This window comes from Leptodactylus fuscus, chromosome 5 (assembly GCF_031893055.1).
Source record: "Leptodactylus fuscus isolate aLepFus1 chromosome 5, aLepFus1.hap2, whole genome shotgun sequence".
NCBI lineage: Eukaryota > Metazoa > Chordata > Amphibia > Anura > Leptodactylidae > Leptodactylus > Leptodactylus fuscus.
In genome coordinates this window covers 165,632,752-165,649,251 of record NC_134269.1, presented here as the reverse complement: position 1 = coordinate 165,649,251, position 16,500 = coordinate 165,632,752, and the positions used below count along the sequence as shown (strand labels likewise).

Sequence of the window (16,500 nt, the reverse complement as noted above, 5' to 3'; positions counted from 1 at the left end):
TTGTACAGACAGCATTGCTATATTTTTGGCTCTATTCTCTGTTTATTCTGGCTTCTGAAAACAGCTGATCGGTGAAGTTTCTGGGTGTTGGACCCCTCATTTAATACTAATCTTGTTATAAGGATCGGTTATCAATATCTTCTAACCAGGAAATTCCCTTTAAGGGGAACTGTGGTCTGTGATTGTAAAGGGGACTAAAGGACTGAAGCACTTTCTGCTAGAAAATAGAGCAAAGGATGGGGAAAAGGATGCAGAATGAAAACTTCTCATGCTTTGCCGATAATAACAGAAGTAAATAAATGTCTTGTCCACTTTTTCACTTGGTATTTATTATTTCCTTGTATTTCTAGATGGGGAAGACAGTGATGTATAGCACAAGCTGACAATACAGTGTAGCTTTCACACAGGCTGGAACATTTTTCCCTTCCCTTTTTCATTCATGGCAAATTGAGCTATTGTCGAGTGACATTGATAGGTCTGTATATGTTTTATAGGATGTGATGGACATATTACATACACAGTCACAAGTGGAGTTTTTATGCCTGACTTTCCGAAAGCGAGTGCAACCATCACCCACACAACTTTCATCTCTCTAATATGAAAGCAAAATACAAAAACAAGGAGATTTACACAGTTGAGGCACCTAAAATCCAAAGTGTAATATGTTGATTTGGATGAATATCCCACTACATATTCTGTGCTGGCCATGACTACATTATCCTCTTTGTCATATGGTAAGCAGATCACTGTGTAAACAGTCATATTAGGTCTATGTAGGGTATGTGACATAACCATGTGTAATTGTCGGTTCACTGCTTTCTTTTAGGGAAAGTACAATACCACTAGCACTATACAAAATTATTTCTATTCGCAAAATAAAATGTATGTACAGTCAAAATTATATCATTTCGGACAACTCCAAAAATGGACAAAATTACTGGCACCTTGTATTTAACATTTAGTCGCACTCAATCGCTTCCTATAACCGTCAACAAGCTTCTTGCACCTCTCAACAAAAATTTTGCACCATTCTTTTTTTGCAAACTGCTCCAGGTTTCCCATATTGGAAGGGTGCCTTCTCTTCTCCCAACAGCAATTTTAAGATCTCTCCACAGGTGTTCAATGGGGCTTAGATCTGGACTCATTGCTGGCCACTTCAGAACTCTCCAGCGCTTTGTTTCCATCCATTTCTGGGTGCTTTTTGAAGCAAGTTTGGGGTCATTCCCCTGCTAGAAGACCCAAGACCTTGGACGCAAATCCATCATTCTGACACTGGGCCCTACATTGAGATCCTTCAAATTTTATAACTGCTTGCACACAGTCAAGTCACCCAGTGCCAGAGGCAGCAAAACAACCACAAAACACATTTGTACCTCCATCATATTTGATTGTTGGTATTTGTGTTCTTTACTTTGTAGGCTTCATTCTGTTTTCAGTAAACCGTAGAATGATGTGCTTTAGGGCAGGTTCACGCCCAGTCTCCGCTTTGCAGTTTTCTTCTGCTCAAGAAACTGGACAGGAGACGGAACTGGCAGTCAGTTTTCAAACCCATTCACTTGAATGGGTTTGAAAACTGTCCGCCTGTGAGCGTTTTCCGCCTCCCTGCGGCGAAACCGTTTTTTTAACTGGACACAAAGTCGGACATGCAGGACTTTGTGTCCGATTTAAAAAAAAAAAAAAAACTTTCACCGTGGAGACCAGAAGGCACTCATGGGTGGACACTGACTGCCAGTTTCCCTCTCCTCTTCAGTTTCTCGGGCAGAAGACAGAAACCCATAAAGCAGAGACCGGGCGCAGGTGTGAACCCGCCCTTACCAAAAAGCTCTGTCTTGGTCTCATCTGTTCACAAGACATTTTCTCAGAAGGATTTTGGCTTCCTCTTGTACGTTTTAGAAAACTGCAGTCTAGCTTTTTTTATGTCTGTCAGCAGTGGGGTCCTTCTGGGTCTCCTCCCATAGTGTTTAATTTCATTCAAATGTCAATGGGTAGTTTGCGCTGACACTGATGCACCCTGAGCCTGCAGGGCAGATTGGATTGCATTGGAACTTGATTGAGGCTGCTTATCCACCATCCATCTGTACTATCCTGCATTGTAACCGTTCATCGATGTTTCTCTTCCATCTACATCCAGGGAGATTATCGACAGTGCCTTACATTGTAAACTTCATTATGTGGTGCACCGTGGACAAAGGAACGTGAAAATCGCTGGAGGTGGACTTTTAACTTTGAGATGATTGATATTCCACTATTCTGGTTCTCAAGTCCTCAAACACTTCTCTTTTCCTCTTTCTGTTCCCTATGTTTATTGTGGCACACACAATGCAAAGATTGAGTCAACTTCTCTCCTTTTTATAAGGTTTCAGGTGTGATTTTTTTTTTTTTTTTTTTTTTTTTTTTTTTATATTGCCCACACCTGTTACTTGCCACAGGTGAGTATGAATGAGCATCACATGCTTAAAACAGTTACTTACCCACAATTTTTAAAAGGTGCCAATTGTGTCCGGCTAATATTTGGAGTTTTGTGTGAAATTATGTCCAATTTGCCACACTTACATGCATACCAGGAACATGATAAAAAGGTGAATTATTCGTATCACCAGGTATTCTGATCGGCGATCAAATAATTTAGCAGTGGACTAATATATATACACATATCCACTTTTTTTTTTTTTTTTTTTTTAAAGTTCCATACATGTATTTCCTTGAGGTCGGAGGTGCTTGTAATTTCCTGAATATATTGTATATTATACAGTGTATATAAGCTATGTAGGAGAACATCTAGTCCACTACCTGACCAGTGCCTGAAACCCAGGGATCCTGTCCAGATGACTACTTTTAATTCCAGGCTGTCTCTGTGAATTGTCACCAGGTTCTGGTTCCTGTGCTTATGTTTATGTACACACCGGAACAATCCCATGGATTTTCCCTTACTCCCGGTGCCAGACTCCCTTTTATACGGTAAGAGTCATGATTTATTCACAGGAATCCTGGGTCTGCTGCAGTTTGCTTGGACATGGCTTTCATGATTGAGGTAATGTTTTTGTGAAATGTAAAATAAATCCCATGAACCCACAACTGGAAAACAAACATACTGTATTCATATCTTGGCTTCAGAATTCTCACTTGGTATACCCAACCTATCCATGAATTACATGTTTGACTAGTCATCTGAATGGCTGGATTGTGATGCTACATTTCCTCTGCAGTGGCATGTGTGGTCACTAGCAGCTACGGCGAGGTATAATAGTTGAATGTTGAGGATGCCAGGATTAGATTGGTGGCAATTGATCACCCAGGGCTGCTGATTTACAAAATAGTCCTGTTAGAATTATTGCAGTTTTGAACTCACGTAAAACTTTGTCGTCCTCCATCCATTTATTTGCATGCTTGCTTATGAGACCCATAGTAACAGTTAATGAGAGCTGTGCTCTTACCGCGCCTGTGATGTTTGCTTCCGTGACACAGAACAATACCGCAGAGTTCTGAAACCTAGCGCTATCAGAGATGGCGAATAATCTGCTACACGTGTGAGTGTGAGAGTAACCAATGCTGATAACTAGATCCGGATCAAAGAACTCATTATATTTGCCATGTCAAGTATCTGATTGCAATTGTATGCTCCCCGACTGTAGACGTCTATTCAAGAATTACATACAAGCACATTTTCTAGCAATGTATTCTATATACAATTATTGTCAAAAAAAAAAAAAAAATAATGCTCACAGAAGGACTTGTTGGAAATGAATGAAACTTTTATATGTGTAAATGTAATGATGATACATGTAAGTTATTATGATAATAGAGACAAAGGATAAAGTGTACAATGGAAAGGGGGTTCTAGTACCCTGTTGTACCACCTCTAACCTGGATACAAAATGGTTTTGTATGTTGTCTTGAGGCATATTTGCCCTTAGAGTTGGCAGCTGGGCCTGTGGAACCTGCACTCACGTAGGTTGCTGGCATCTCAGCTAGGCCCATAAGTGCTTGACTGCCAATAATTTTGACAACCTCTAAACAGAACCTGGATTTGTTGCTAAAGACGACAGGGTCTTAGTCTGTAGTAGTACAGGTTTTTCGTTCACGACACGACTGCAAATTGCCACAGTGGCTGGCTGTCACTTGCAGGACATGTAATGGGCACTGTGACTCCTAATTTACATTTGCTACGCAGCTACAAATGTTCTGGGCAGAGACAGGGGTGTATAGATGCAACCTGTGTTTGGATGGTGGTCAAGGAAACCGGGAAGTGCTTGTCCTTTTCTACGGATCAAATGGTCCCCTTTTACTGGTGGTCACTGCCTTCCAGAGCATGTTAACTGTGTGTGTGCCGTCACGTACCACTGCTCCTGACCCCTCTTAAAAACTAGGACAGAATGACCCAAATGATGGGCAATTTGTTGAAAAGCGCATCATGCTTCTCTAAATCCATTGATGTGCCCCCTCTCAAAGTCTGTCAAATGGGCAAAATACCTTTACAGGCATATCCAGCAGCTATTGATTCTTCATTAAGATGTACACTACCCAAAAGTAGTCTTCCAGAGGCTTTTAATTGAGCAGCAGAGGAAGCGCTTTTATGCTCTTGGGGCAAAACAAAGTGTCGGATCAGACCATACCTGTAAACCTTTACACATCTTCCTGAGACATAACAGTAATCTGATTTTTGCAGCAACCCAACATTTTTATCTGAGCCTTATTATTTATTTTTTTTTGTCCGTGAGTAATGTATCCCACCCCTATATATGTCCGCACTTCTGTTATTACAGTCATCTGTCATAGTAGAGTCCGTTGCACCTCTACGTTATGACAATAAAGAACAATTGTAAAGATCACCATTGGTAACCTATTTGTTTACAAGTCGGATCATATATGTGCTCAAAATGACTAAAACTCTCAATGCATATCTGTTCTGCAGCCGTCTGAGCAAGTTACCCACAACTAGTGGCAAGGAGAAAGAATAGAAAATTCTTCAGAGAGATACACAACTTTAGTCTGTGCGTGACATCGTCTCACTGCACAACATAGAACTGTGAGCTGGAAGTGAGTCAGCTAAACTGAAGAAATTATCCACAATTACCAGAACCCGTATAGTTTCCTGTCCGTCTATGTCCGCCTGTCACAATATATTCATGAATTCACTAGATCTTACCCATAGTACCAATATTAGTGAAAAGAGAGCTATAACCCAGTGCCGCACCTCCCATGAGGCAACCTGAAGCGAGCGCTTCAGGCGGCACTATGCCAGGGCCTCAGGGAGGGCGGCATTTTTGCTTCCCTAAGCCAGTCCAGGACAAGCTGTCCTGGACTGGCTTATCACCGAGCGGTGGTTTGGGGAGGCCACTGGAGCAGCGCTGCTCCAGCACCCTCCCCTCACGCTCAGGCAGAGAGCAGGCAGTCTCCGGGCCTACTCTCTGCCGGCGAACGGCGCTAAGCCACGCCCCTTCACTCGGCCACGCCCCGATCCGCCCGGTCACGCCCCTGCTCCGCCCCCTCCTCCGGCGGGGGGGGGGGGAGCGGCTTTCGGCAGTTAGCCTCGGGGGCGAAAGGAGCAGGCTCGCCCCTGCTATAACCCCATAGATAACATACTATAGTGTTAAATATGGAAGTACCGTATATACTCGAGTGTAAGCCGAGTTTTTCAGCACAGTTTTTGTGCTGAAAAAGTGCGCCTCGGCTTATACTCGCGTCAGTATGGTAATTGAAAATGTCACATAACTGGTCCGCAGTGAAAGACATCTATGGGAGGCCACTGGAGCAGTGAGTGGTGAGGCAGCGCTGCCTCCAGGACCGCCCCAAGATGTTTCCAGAGCATCTTCTCTGCCTTAAAAAACATCTTAAGGCGGCCCTGGAGACAGCGCTGTTCCACCGGCCTCCAACAGATGTCTTTTACTGCGGACCAGTGAAAATGCCACTCGAGTCAATACAGTAATTGACTCAACCGTATTGACTCGGCTCAGCAGACCCCCGAGTATAATAATCGGAGACCCAGGGGAGGTGAGAGAAAGTAATAAACAGTTTTACTCACCTCTCTGGGATCCGATGTTAATCCTAGCCGGCTTCAGGCCTATATGGTAAAATCCCAGATGTCACGTGGTCTGGGATATTACCATATAGGCCCAAAGCCTGTGGCAGTAGTAATAGCCTGTTACCGCTAGCACAGGCTTTGGGCCTGTACGGCAACAGGCTGCTACTGCTACCATAAGGCTTTGGGCCTATATGATCATACAGGACCAAAGCATTATGGTAGCAGTAGCAGCCTGTTGTCATACAGGCCCAAAGCCTGTGCTAGCGGTAACAGGCTATTACTACTACCACAGGCTTTGGGCCTATATGGTAATATCCCAGACCACGTGAATTCTGGGATATTACCATATAGGCCTGAAGCCGACTAGGATTAACATGAGCACAAACAGAATGTCATGTATTTTCCCCCCTCGGTTTATACTCGAGTCAATAAGTTTTCCTCATTTTTTTGTGGTAACATTAGGGGGGTTGGCCTATATTCGGGTCGACTTATACTCGAGTATATATGGTACATTCTTTATGGATGGCACCAAAAACCTAGATGAGTAGCAAGAGTCCCACTAAATGGTCATAAAATGCTCTGGTTGTATAATTGCTGAACCATCCCTTTATTTATATGGGGCACAAGCTAAAACCATATTCAGGCATGATTCTCTATGAATTGTGTTGGATAGTAAATCTATATCTAGTGTCAGCTTGTTCACAAAGATTCTTTAATATTAAATAATAAGGCAATATGATGTATTGATCCAAATACTTGTATTCCTCTTTGGGATCTCACATTATAGCCCATAGACATAACCATAATATGGATTTTTGCAGATATGTACCTAGGATGCAATGTCAGCGTCGGGCTACCTTCATGTGACGTGTTTATACATCATTGCATTGCTCAGTCCTTCTAGTCGGACATATTGGTTTTCAACAATCTGATACAATGATAAAACAGTATAACAGAGGCTCAGACCTGACTGAATGGTGCACATATGAAGCACATTATACCTTACTATACAATATGCTATTCATATTGCGTAATAATATAGCATAAGGATGTTAAAAGGACTGTGTGAGATTAGCAAGTGGTATTGATATATAAAAGGATATTCATAAATCATACTTCATTTACAATTGAGTTATTATTTTTGTTAGTATATATGTTGTTCCAAATTCTATTAGCGACAATTAGAATTTGTGATGAGAATTGGTGGTGTGGAGTGAAATAAATAGAAAAAGAGTTATACATTGTGCAGAGGGAAGGCTACAGCGTGGGTATGTGTTCTGCCTTTAGTTTCACACTTCTTATTGTATTATGTGGACAGGAATGAAGGTTTAAGCAGATGAAAGGAAGCAGCACTGTCTTCAGAAGATACAGGTACAGCCGACAGCTATATTCTCCATGACTGCAGTGTATTCTTTGTGGCACTTCTTTCTTCTCCTTCCCCTTAATCCTGGTGAGCTGGTCTCGCAAAATCGCCTGCGTACAGGGATCTTGCTGTAGATGGGGATACTGGACATGCTCAGGTCTTCCTGCATGGTAAAAGGATTGATGCAGCCAGAGCAAAGACAGCGAGCTTCTGGTATGTCGACTGGGATGCGGTTCTCATCATGGTTTATACTGGAAGGAGACAAACCAATATACTATGACTACCAATGAAACCTAATGAAGATGACAAGTGCTCAAAGCTTAAGAGACTGGGCTGCAACACCCAACATAGCCCTTGTATTGTGTCTGGAATAAAGCAGGCAGGCACATTTTACTAATGTCATAAGCATACATATAGCTTTGCCATAAGGGGTGTAATACAATATTGAATGGTGCCTACACCGATTGCAGCTGTTAACCCTTTAGATGCTGTGGTCACTTACAACTGTGGTATTTAAACCGTATATTAGAATGGATCGCCATCCTCCCCCCAAACATTATCAGGGAACAATGATCTTTTGCTATGACAGCTGGATACCTATTGTCATTAGACAGGATGTAATAGAAATGCAGAAATTTTACAATATATTCCGCAATATATGGTTTTAACATTATAATGAATTCTATGGGTGGTCAGATAGTGTAGTGCTCAAACATCCTAGGGGGGGGGTCTAAAAGTAAAGATTAAGGAAAAAAGATTTAAAGAAATGCAAAAAATCATAAAAATAAAATCCCCACATCCAAAAATTGCTCAAACCTTGAAAATATAATATTTATCCCACATGGTGAACAAGGTAGCAGGAAAAAAAAAATCTAAACCTTTTTCGCCGTTTGGCCCCTGACCCAAAAAAAATTGAACTGAAAAGTGAACAAAACACACATTTCCCAAAGTTGTATCAATAAAAATGATTTCTCAGCACACAAAAAGGGATCTTACAAAGGGATCTATGCAAAATATTTAAAAAAAAAAAAAAAAAAAAAAGTTATGGGAGGCACAATGTGACATTCAAAATCTTTTTTTTTTTTCTTTTTTTTTTTTATAAAGTATATCAATTTGATATCGCTGTGATCATGCTGAGCCACAGAATATAGCATTACATACATTACATACATTTTTACTGTATAGTGATCGCTGTGAAAACAAAAAAGGTAACATTAAAAAATTTAGTTTTTGGTTGCTCGGAATAGTGAGGGCCTTTAGAAAAAAGTCCAAAGACTGGATTTGGAGAAGGTAGAGAGGTTCTCTTTAAAGGGGCTATCCAGTTTCTGGCTGTTAGTACTACAGCAGTTGTCCCATACAAGTCTATATTGCCTCCAGATATCAAAAGTACAGTCTTTGAACACTGGACAAAAGTATAGTCTTTGAAATGCTGGATAACCCCTTTAACAATAGAAGTCTAGGGAGAGGGAAAGTGATAATTTGGTAAAGCATTTTTCTTTAATAAGATATATTACAAAGTTATATATCCTAGTTTCCCCAAATCAGCGCCAGTTTCTGCTCCGATTCTGCTTCCCATTGCTTTCAATAGGAGGTAGAGAATGTAGAAGGACACTGAAAAAAAAAATAAACATACAGCTCAATTTTGCCGTGGATTCCAAAGCTCGATATTCCCCCGATTTAGGTCCATTCATCTGGAAAGCGGAAAGGCACAATAGAATGCAAAAGCTCTGCCCCTCTTCATTTCCGGACGACGGTTCGCTACGGCCTATTGCCGCAGATTAGACGCAGATGAATGGGCCTAATCCAGGAAGAGTCTCAAGCCACAAACTTTACAGCTAAATCAGCCGCGACAAGATCAAGCATTCTGTTGCGATCTTTGCCTCCAATTGACAACACTGAGAGATCTGGGCAAAATCTGCCGCTGATATAGGGATGGAATCAGCCTCCAAATCAGAGTAAAATCAGTCCGATGTGTGAACAGCCCCTCTCTTTGGAATATATACCGTATTATGAGTACGGTCCACAATAATATCTCTGATATTACGGGAAAAATATTTAAATAAGGGTGTGACCGGCACCCAAGTAAATCTACAGGATAGGGTCCCAACCCAGATCATACATAAGAACAAAAAATCCTAGTACAGTTGATTACGATATCAAAGATATTTTTATTGTAATTCAAATTGCACTGTGCCACACGTGGCTATACAGAGTATACAAGAGCAACGTTTCGGCAAAATCTGCCTTCCTCATGCTCGTTGTGTGAGTCGGAGCCCAATGTAGGCACCAGATTGGTAAGATATAGACCCCTTCCTGTTAGTGTCCTGTTAGGTTAAATGAGGTGTATGACCGTGATTGCGTCAAGGTTTTCTGTAGTTGTGACGTACAGTCAAGGTTATTTCCTTTGTAGCACGGACTTGTCCGCTGCATCAGGTTTCCTACAACAGGCGTATAATAGGAAGTGGATATTCTTTCAATGGACTGTAATTGCCCTTCTCTGATGGAAGAAATCCGAGTGTGGCCTGTCAACTGTGACAGGTGATTGCTGTAGAGGTTGGAATAGGGAGGTGGTCAGCTGTAGTGGCCTTCTGTTGGTCTGCGGCGTTGTTGTCCGTAAATGCGTGGCCCCGGGCGGGTACCGTTGGTGGCGGTCTGTGTGTACTCTGTATAGCCATGTGTGGCACAGTGCAATTTGAATTACAATAAAAATATCTTTGATATCGTAATCAACTCTACTAGGATTTTTTATTCTTATGATATTACGGGAAAAGACAAGAATGATTGGGCTTGTTTATGTCTACCAGGTTTTCTGCCATGTGAGCAAACAATCTCCCCTTGGTATCACCTGGCAGTCATTGCCCCCCTCAGGGTATGAGCCTATAAATTACAAAGATGGGGCATGTCTTGTGTTCTTTTATGTTACTATATGAGGTATCTAACCCCTGTCATAAATAATTTACTAAGAGCTACACGATGACATAATGTCTTTAGCTGCTTTATAACAACAACCTTCAGCTATTAGACTCCTGATTTATGTTCCCTACAATACGTCATTCTCCTGAAGTAGCTTTAGATTCTATACTTGTGTTTGTTTGTCATTTACTTCAATAGTGGAAGACCACAGTTAGCAAATAAGGTTGTGAGACAGCACTCAACGCAGACAAACGCATTTCTAAAGTACAAAGTACATTATCTTACCATTGCTCAGGCTGAAGCTGAGGGTTTCCAAGCACCTCATTTAGTAAGTGACCCGGCTACTTGAAAAATGAATGTGAGCAAAGTCCTGACATGTTCTGTGCCGGCTGGCAGAAGATAAAGGGCATAGAGAATAGAGGAAAAGTGTGCGCGAAACTTGGAGAGAGAAGAAAGTGACTAAAATAACCCAAGGTGGTGAAAAGCATCTGAGAGGGATTTTAGATTGTTGGATTGATAAGAAAAATGAGTACACCGCAAGGTCGATGGTGGAGATACTAAATGGCACCTATAATGAACTCGTATTAGTAAGAGGCTCACTGTACTTATAATAGGTATATATATACTGTATCTACGATAAGCTTTCTGTAAATTATATTTATATACATTGCTCAAAAAAATAAAGATTAAACAATTAACACCTCCTAGATCTGAAAGAATGAAATATTGTCATTGAATACTTTGTTCTGTTCAAAGTTGAATGTGATGACAACAAAATTACACAAAAATAATCAATGGGAATCCAATTTATTAACCGATGGAGGCCTGGATTTGGAGTCACCCCCAACATTAAAGTGAAAAAACACACTACAGGCTGCTCCAACTTTGATATAATGTTTTTAAAACATGTCAAAATGAGGCTCAGTAGTGTGTGTGGCCTCCACGTTCCTGTATGACCTCCCTACAACACCTGGGCATGCTCCTGAAGAGGTTGCGGATGGTCTCCTGAGGGATCTCCACCCAGACCTGGACTAAAGCATCAGCCACCTCCTGGACAGTCTGTGGTGCAACGTGACATGCTGGAGGCGCTGCCAGGACATAGGCCTGTACACCAGGAGATGTGGAGGCGGCTGTAGGAGGGCAACAACCCAGCAGCAGGACCACTACCTCCGGCTTTGTGCAAGGAGGAACAGGAGGAGAACTACCAGAGCCCTGCAAAATGACCTCCAGTAGGCCACAAATGTTCATGTGTTTGCACAAATGGTTAGAAATCGACTCCATGAGGATGGAATAAGGGCCCACAGATGGGGGTTGTGCTCACAGCCCAACAACGTGCAGAATGCTTGGCATTTGCCACAGAACACCGGGATTGACAACTTCGCCACTAGCGCCCTGTGCTCTTCACAGATGAAAGCAGGTTCACACTAAGCATATGTGACAGTCAGAGACGCCGTGGAGAGTGATCTGCTGCCTGCAACATCCTTTAGCATAACCGATTTGGCAGTGGGTTAGTAATGGTGTGGGGTGGCATTTCTTTGGAGGGCCGCACAGGCCCTCCATGTGCTCGCCAGAGGTAGCCTGACTGCCATTACGTACAGAGATGAGAGCCTCAGACCCCTGGTTAGACCATTGGTGTGGTTGGCCCTGGGTTCCTCCTAATGTCGGACAATGCCAGACCTCATGTGGTTGGAGTGTCAGCAGTTCCTGCAAGATGAAGGCTTTGAAGCTATGGACTGATCCGCCCGTTCCCCAGACCTGAATCCGATTGTGCACATCTGGGACATCATATCTCGCTCCATCCACCAATGCCACGTTGCACCACAGACTGTCCAGGAGTTGGCAGATGCTTTAGTCCAGGTCTGGGTGGAGATCCCTCAGGAGACCATCCGCAACCTCATCAGGGGCATGCCCAGTTGTTGTAGGGAGGTCATACAGGCAAGTGGAGGCCACACACACTACTGAGCCTCATTTTTTTTTTTTTAAATGTAGATTGTGAGCCCCATATAAGGATCACATTGTACATTTTTTTTATCCTATCAGTATGTCTTTGTAGAATGGGAGGAAATCCATGCAAACACGGGGAGAACATACAAACTCCTTGCAGGATTCGAACCCAGGACTCCAGCGCTGCAAGGCTGCAGTGCTAACCACTGAGTCACCGTGTTGCCCCTACTGAGCCTTATTTTGACATGTTTTAAGGACATTACATCAAAGTTGGATCAGCTTGTAGTGTGTTATTCCACTTTGATTTGGGGGTGACTCCAAATCCAGGCCTCTATTGGTTAATAAATGTGATTTCCATTGATGATTTTTGTGTGATTTTGTTGTCATCGCATTCAACTTTGTACAGAACAAAGTATTCAATGAGAATATGTCATTCATTGAGATCTAGGATGAGTTTTTTGAGTGTTCTCTTTATTTTTTTGAGCAGTGTATTACACTTTTACTCATTTTGCGTCATTGGCATTTGTGGCAACATATTGGTTAGTAATGGGAAACATTACCTGTAAGCCCAAGGAGATAAACTTCTTCTATTAGAAAGCCAAAGCCTCAAGTTCACTTCACATTTTCCACCAGAAGATTCGGAGCCATTGTGTAGCTGGTGCACCATCTCCATTAAACTTTGTTCATATTCCTCCACTAAACTGAAACTCTGTGAAGGAGCAAAAGAATTTACTCCCAGCACAGGGTCTGGAGATGTCTTCCCACGGCCTTTGTCTTGAGGGTTTTCCTTTCCTTTGGCTTTTTTCCTGTTTTTAGAAGACTTTGGTGTGTCTGAGCTGAGGACATGGACAAGGAGGAGAGAACTGGCATACAAAAGCAGCTATGAAGGTAGACAAACGTTCATCAGTAAATGATACAACATTTTCCAGTATTCACATGTTAACATATTTGGCTTTACTAGACTGCTAAAGCTTACTTAATCTATCTGCAGACTTTGCATAAAGAAGAACTATTTCTGTCCATTATATGAATTATATTTTATATTTAATGCTGTTTTGTTTATCTGCAGTCTCTAGTTGTCAGTTCTTGCTGAGATGATGAGTGAAGATTAGCTATCTGTGATGACTCCTATAGACTGCACACAGAAAGTAGAGGAGAATCTGCTCTTTTCGTTCTGTCTTTCTCTCTCTAGGATATTGTAGAAGATCTCTGAAGCAAATTAATGTAAATAAGCCACTTCTGGTCTCATCTCTGTTTGCTTCTTCTCCATAGACTTCTATGTAAAGCTGCAATCTGACACCTCTATGAGCATCAGTCCATTTTACCCTAACAAAGCAGATTATGTAAAACTTTTATAGTGAAGGGTTTTGGGCCATAGTAATTGAATTGCTTCATTTATAATACAAATAATAGTATTGTACCTCTGAGCCCCAGCATCACTATATCCTTTATATATTAAGAAATTAATTAGCACAAAATTTTAAATAAGGACTGCTTAAAAACCAAAAAACTATATGGTATAAAGTGGAAGGCCACATTTTATATAATACAGGGCTGTGGAGCCGGTAGGCCATAGCTGGACTCCGCCTCCTGCTCTGACTCCTTCACAAATGGCTGACTGTCATGATCTATCAGAAGCCGTTAGAATTCATAAAAAGATAGCTTTAATTCTTATGAAAGTAAATATGTAATAAACTATATACAATATTAATAATTGTATCTTGTAATTAAAAATAATTACTAATTTTTTGGAGCCAGAATCAGTAACTTTTTCCAACTCCAGCTAAAATTGCTCCCGACCCAAATCCATGACTCCGACTCCACAGTCCAGGTAGTTTATATGATATTATTTAGCTGCGCTAGATGACCTACTATTGGTTCACACGAATTAATAACGAATATAATGGATAATTCATTTATTGATCAAAGGGTTTTCTTCCACTTTAACACTTTAAGGTTAATTTTTCATGGTAAAATTTTTCCTAAGTTTTTAAAACCATTCTATGTTCAAGTCATTAGTTTAGTGCGAAGAAAAGTTGAATTTCCATCCAAACACTCCTGATACACCAGATTTGGAGCTGACAAGGGGGTCATGGTCCAATTTTTATCCTTTCCTGCACTCAGGTGTAAATGAATATGACTGGGCAGGAAAAAGGACAGACTCCAGGTACGATACACTAACAAGTGACATTTTCCTATAAACATCCTCCAGATATGAACAGCTGAAAAACACAACACACAGCATTTCTTAGTCTTGTCAGACTCGCTGCTGTCTGAGTACTTCCATATGACTGCTTGAACATACTAGGAGTGAAGAATGACTTCCAGTGGATGTAAGGTTTAAAGGGGTTACCTGAAACCTATGGGTAATGGATACAAGTGACACAGTATAAGTTATTGGTATCAGATCAGTGGGGTCTAACCCCTGGACCCCGCACTGATTTTGGCTGCCAGAAACCACATACAAGGTATACTGCTCCTATTCATGTGACGAGCTACTGTTTGCCAAAGCCACCTCTACAGTGTACAGAGCCAGAAGCTGTATACAGCTGTGTGCAAATAATTAGCTCTATACTCTGTTATAATATAGTGACTAGCAGGAAGTTTATATAGAATATCTTTACACAAACCTAAAAAAATGAAACAATAAGTTGTATTATATTTAGTTACATGCTGCATTGGATATGTTGTAGGCATTACATGTGTCCTCTTGGAATTACAGGTAACAATTTGGTCGTAATATTATTGGCATTAGAGGCTACTATCAAGTTTTTTGTTTTTTTATGTTACAAATACATATATTTCTGAATTTCTGGTTTGTTGTATTATAGGTTATACTTGACAGTGCATTATGTATTACATACTATAATGATGTTTTTTAAGCTGTTACATCCTAAACTCAAATCTACCATATATATTAGAGGCTAAGAACACGTAAGCAATACAGGTTATACATTGTACGCATGGATTTATTTATTAAGACTATAGTTGGATGCATTATTGATTATTTAGAGACACAATGTTACAGCCTCACATAATATGATAATTCAATAGCATGTGTATACTGTATGTATAATCAGATGCGTATATATGTATTACAGGCTGCTATCAGATGTATAATCTATAGTACATGCTACAGTCAGATATATGCTTACAAGATACTCTCATATGTACTATGTGTACTATAAAGTGCAGTTGAATACCTCATACGTCTTATACGTCCGATTATACATTGTGTTATATTTATTATATCCTATAACGACGTGTATACATTACATTCTGCTGTGGGGTATATGATATAAGAAGGGATGTATAACATATATTACAGACTACACATTAGTTAACCACCTATAATGGACATATCTTCTTAGTTGATTGTATTCAGAAATATAGACTATTTCCAATAGGAAAAACAGACTTGGAAATGAATGTTTCAAATGTATGCAGAAAGTCCCACATATAGCTAAAGCACAACTCATTGCCACTGCTAACATACAACGCATCTATCAAGTGCTCCACAGCATCTGTTCATACACAAGGCTAGAAATGTAACATACGTTACGACATGCAGATATCCTCAATGTCACACTAATTTTCACGTTTGGTTAACAGCATATGACTACGGCAAGGGACAAACAAAAAACCTCAGAAACCATTCTCATGCCCACTGGCTGCCCAATGCATATAAACAGTTTGTGCCCACGGAGTACCCATATCATACAAGCACATCTTATGCCCTTTGTCTGTCTAGAAGACATAGACGCACCCAGGCAGTGTGATCACATAGTGTTGATCTATGTGTTTGTCTGTTGGAGAACTTACCAGTCTATTTGAGCCAAGCATTGTGTGGCGAGGAATAGCAAATGCAGCTGCAGCCTTAACAAACCTCAGGGACTATCCCCAGTGTCAGTGGGGCACAGGCTGCACCTACTCTGAGTGTCTCCAGTGGGGCTGGGCCCAATCCAATGTACAGTTAGATTTCTAAAGGTGCTGAGTACAATGTTAACAAAGGCCCAGCTTGTCCCTTTCGCCTTCTGTTCTGTGCCTCTTGTTTTGTGTCCCTGACTCCACATGCAGGGACTGTGTTTGCAGACTGGGAACACGGTGCACAGCGGCTCTGTTCTCACACTCGGCACACAGACCTGGCTGATATCTGCTGTTTGTTTGCTTGTTCTTTAGACTTCTTTTGGAATGGAATCCCCCCATTTAATAGATCAATGGAGAATTGTGAAAATGTAATATTACCAGCTGCAGAAAA

The 16,500-nt window shown here is 41.2% G+C and overlaps 1 protein-coding gene across 1 annotated transcript; it reads right to left on the bottom strand.

Annotated features, from left to right (window-relative positions):
* Nucleotides 1–7,305: 7,305 nt before the first annotated feature.
* IL17B (interleukin 17B) lies at nt 7,306–16,273 on the bottom strand. The gene is made up of 3 exons (XM_075276360.1): nt 16,065–16,273; nt 12,803–13,122; nt 7,306–7,636 (listed from the first exon to the last, which is right to left on the bottom strand). The coding sequence occupies exons 1-3, from the start codon at nt 16,083–16,085 to the stop codon at nt 7,381–7,383; spliced, it is 597 nt and encodes a 198-aa protein (XP_075132461.1). The 5' UTR covers nt 16,086–16,273; the 3' UTR covers nt 7,306–7,380.
* Nucleotides 16,274–16,500: the final 227 nt, after the last annotated feature.

Excerpts from the sequence above, each read along its gene's own strand:
- IL17B (XM_075276360.1), bottom strand. The coding sequence starts at position 16,085 with ATGCTTGGCTCAAATAGACTG. Across the intron at positions 13,123-16,064 it reads TGCTTGGCTCAAATAGACTG|CTGCTTTTGTATGCCAGTTC; the intron begins GTAAGTTCTCCA and ends CTACCTTCATAG. Across the intron at positions 7,637-12,802 it reads TTATCTCCTTGGGCTTACAG|TATAAACCATGATGAGAACC; the intron begins GTAATGTTTCCC and ends GTCTCCTTCCAG.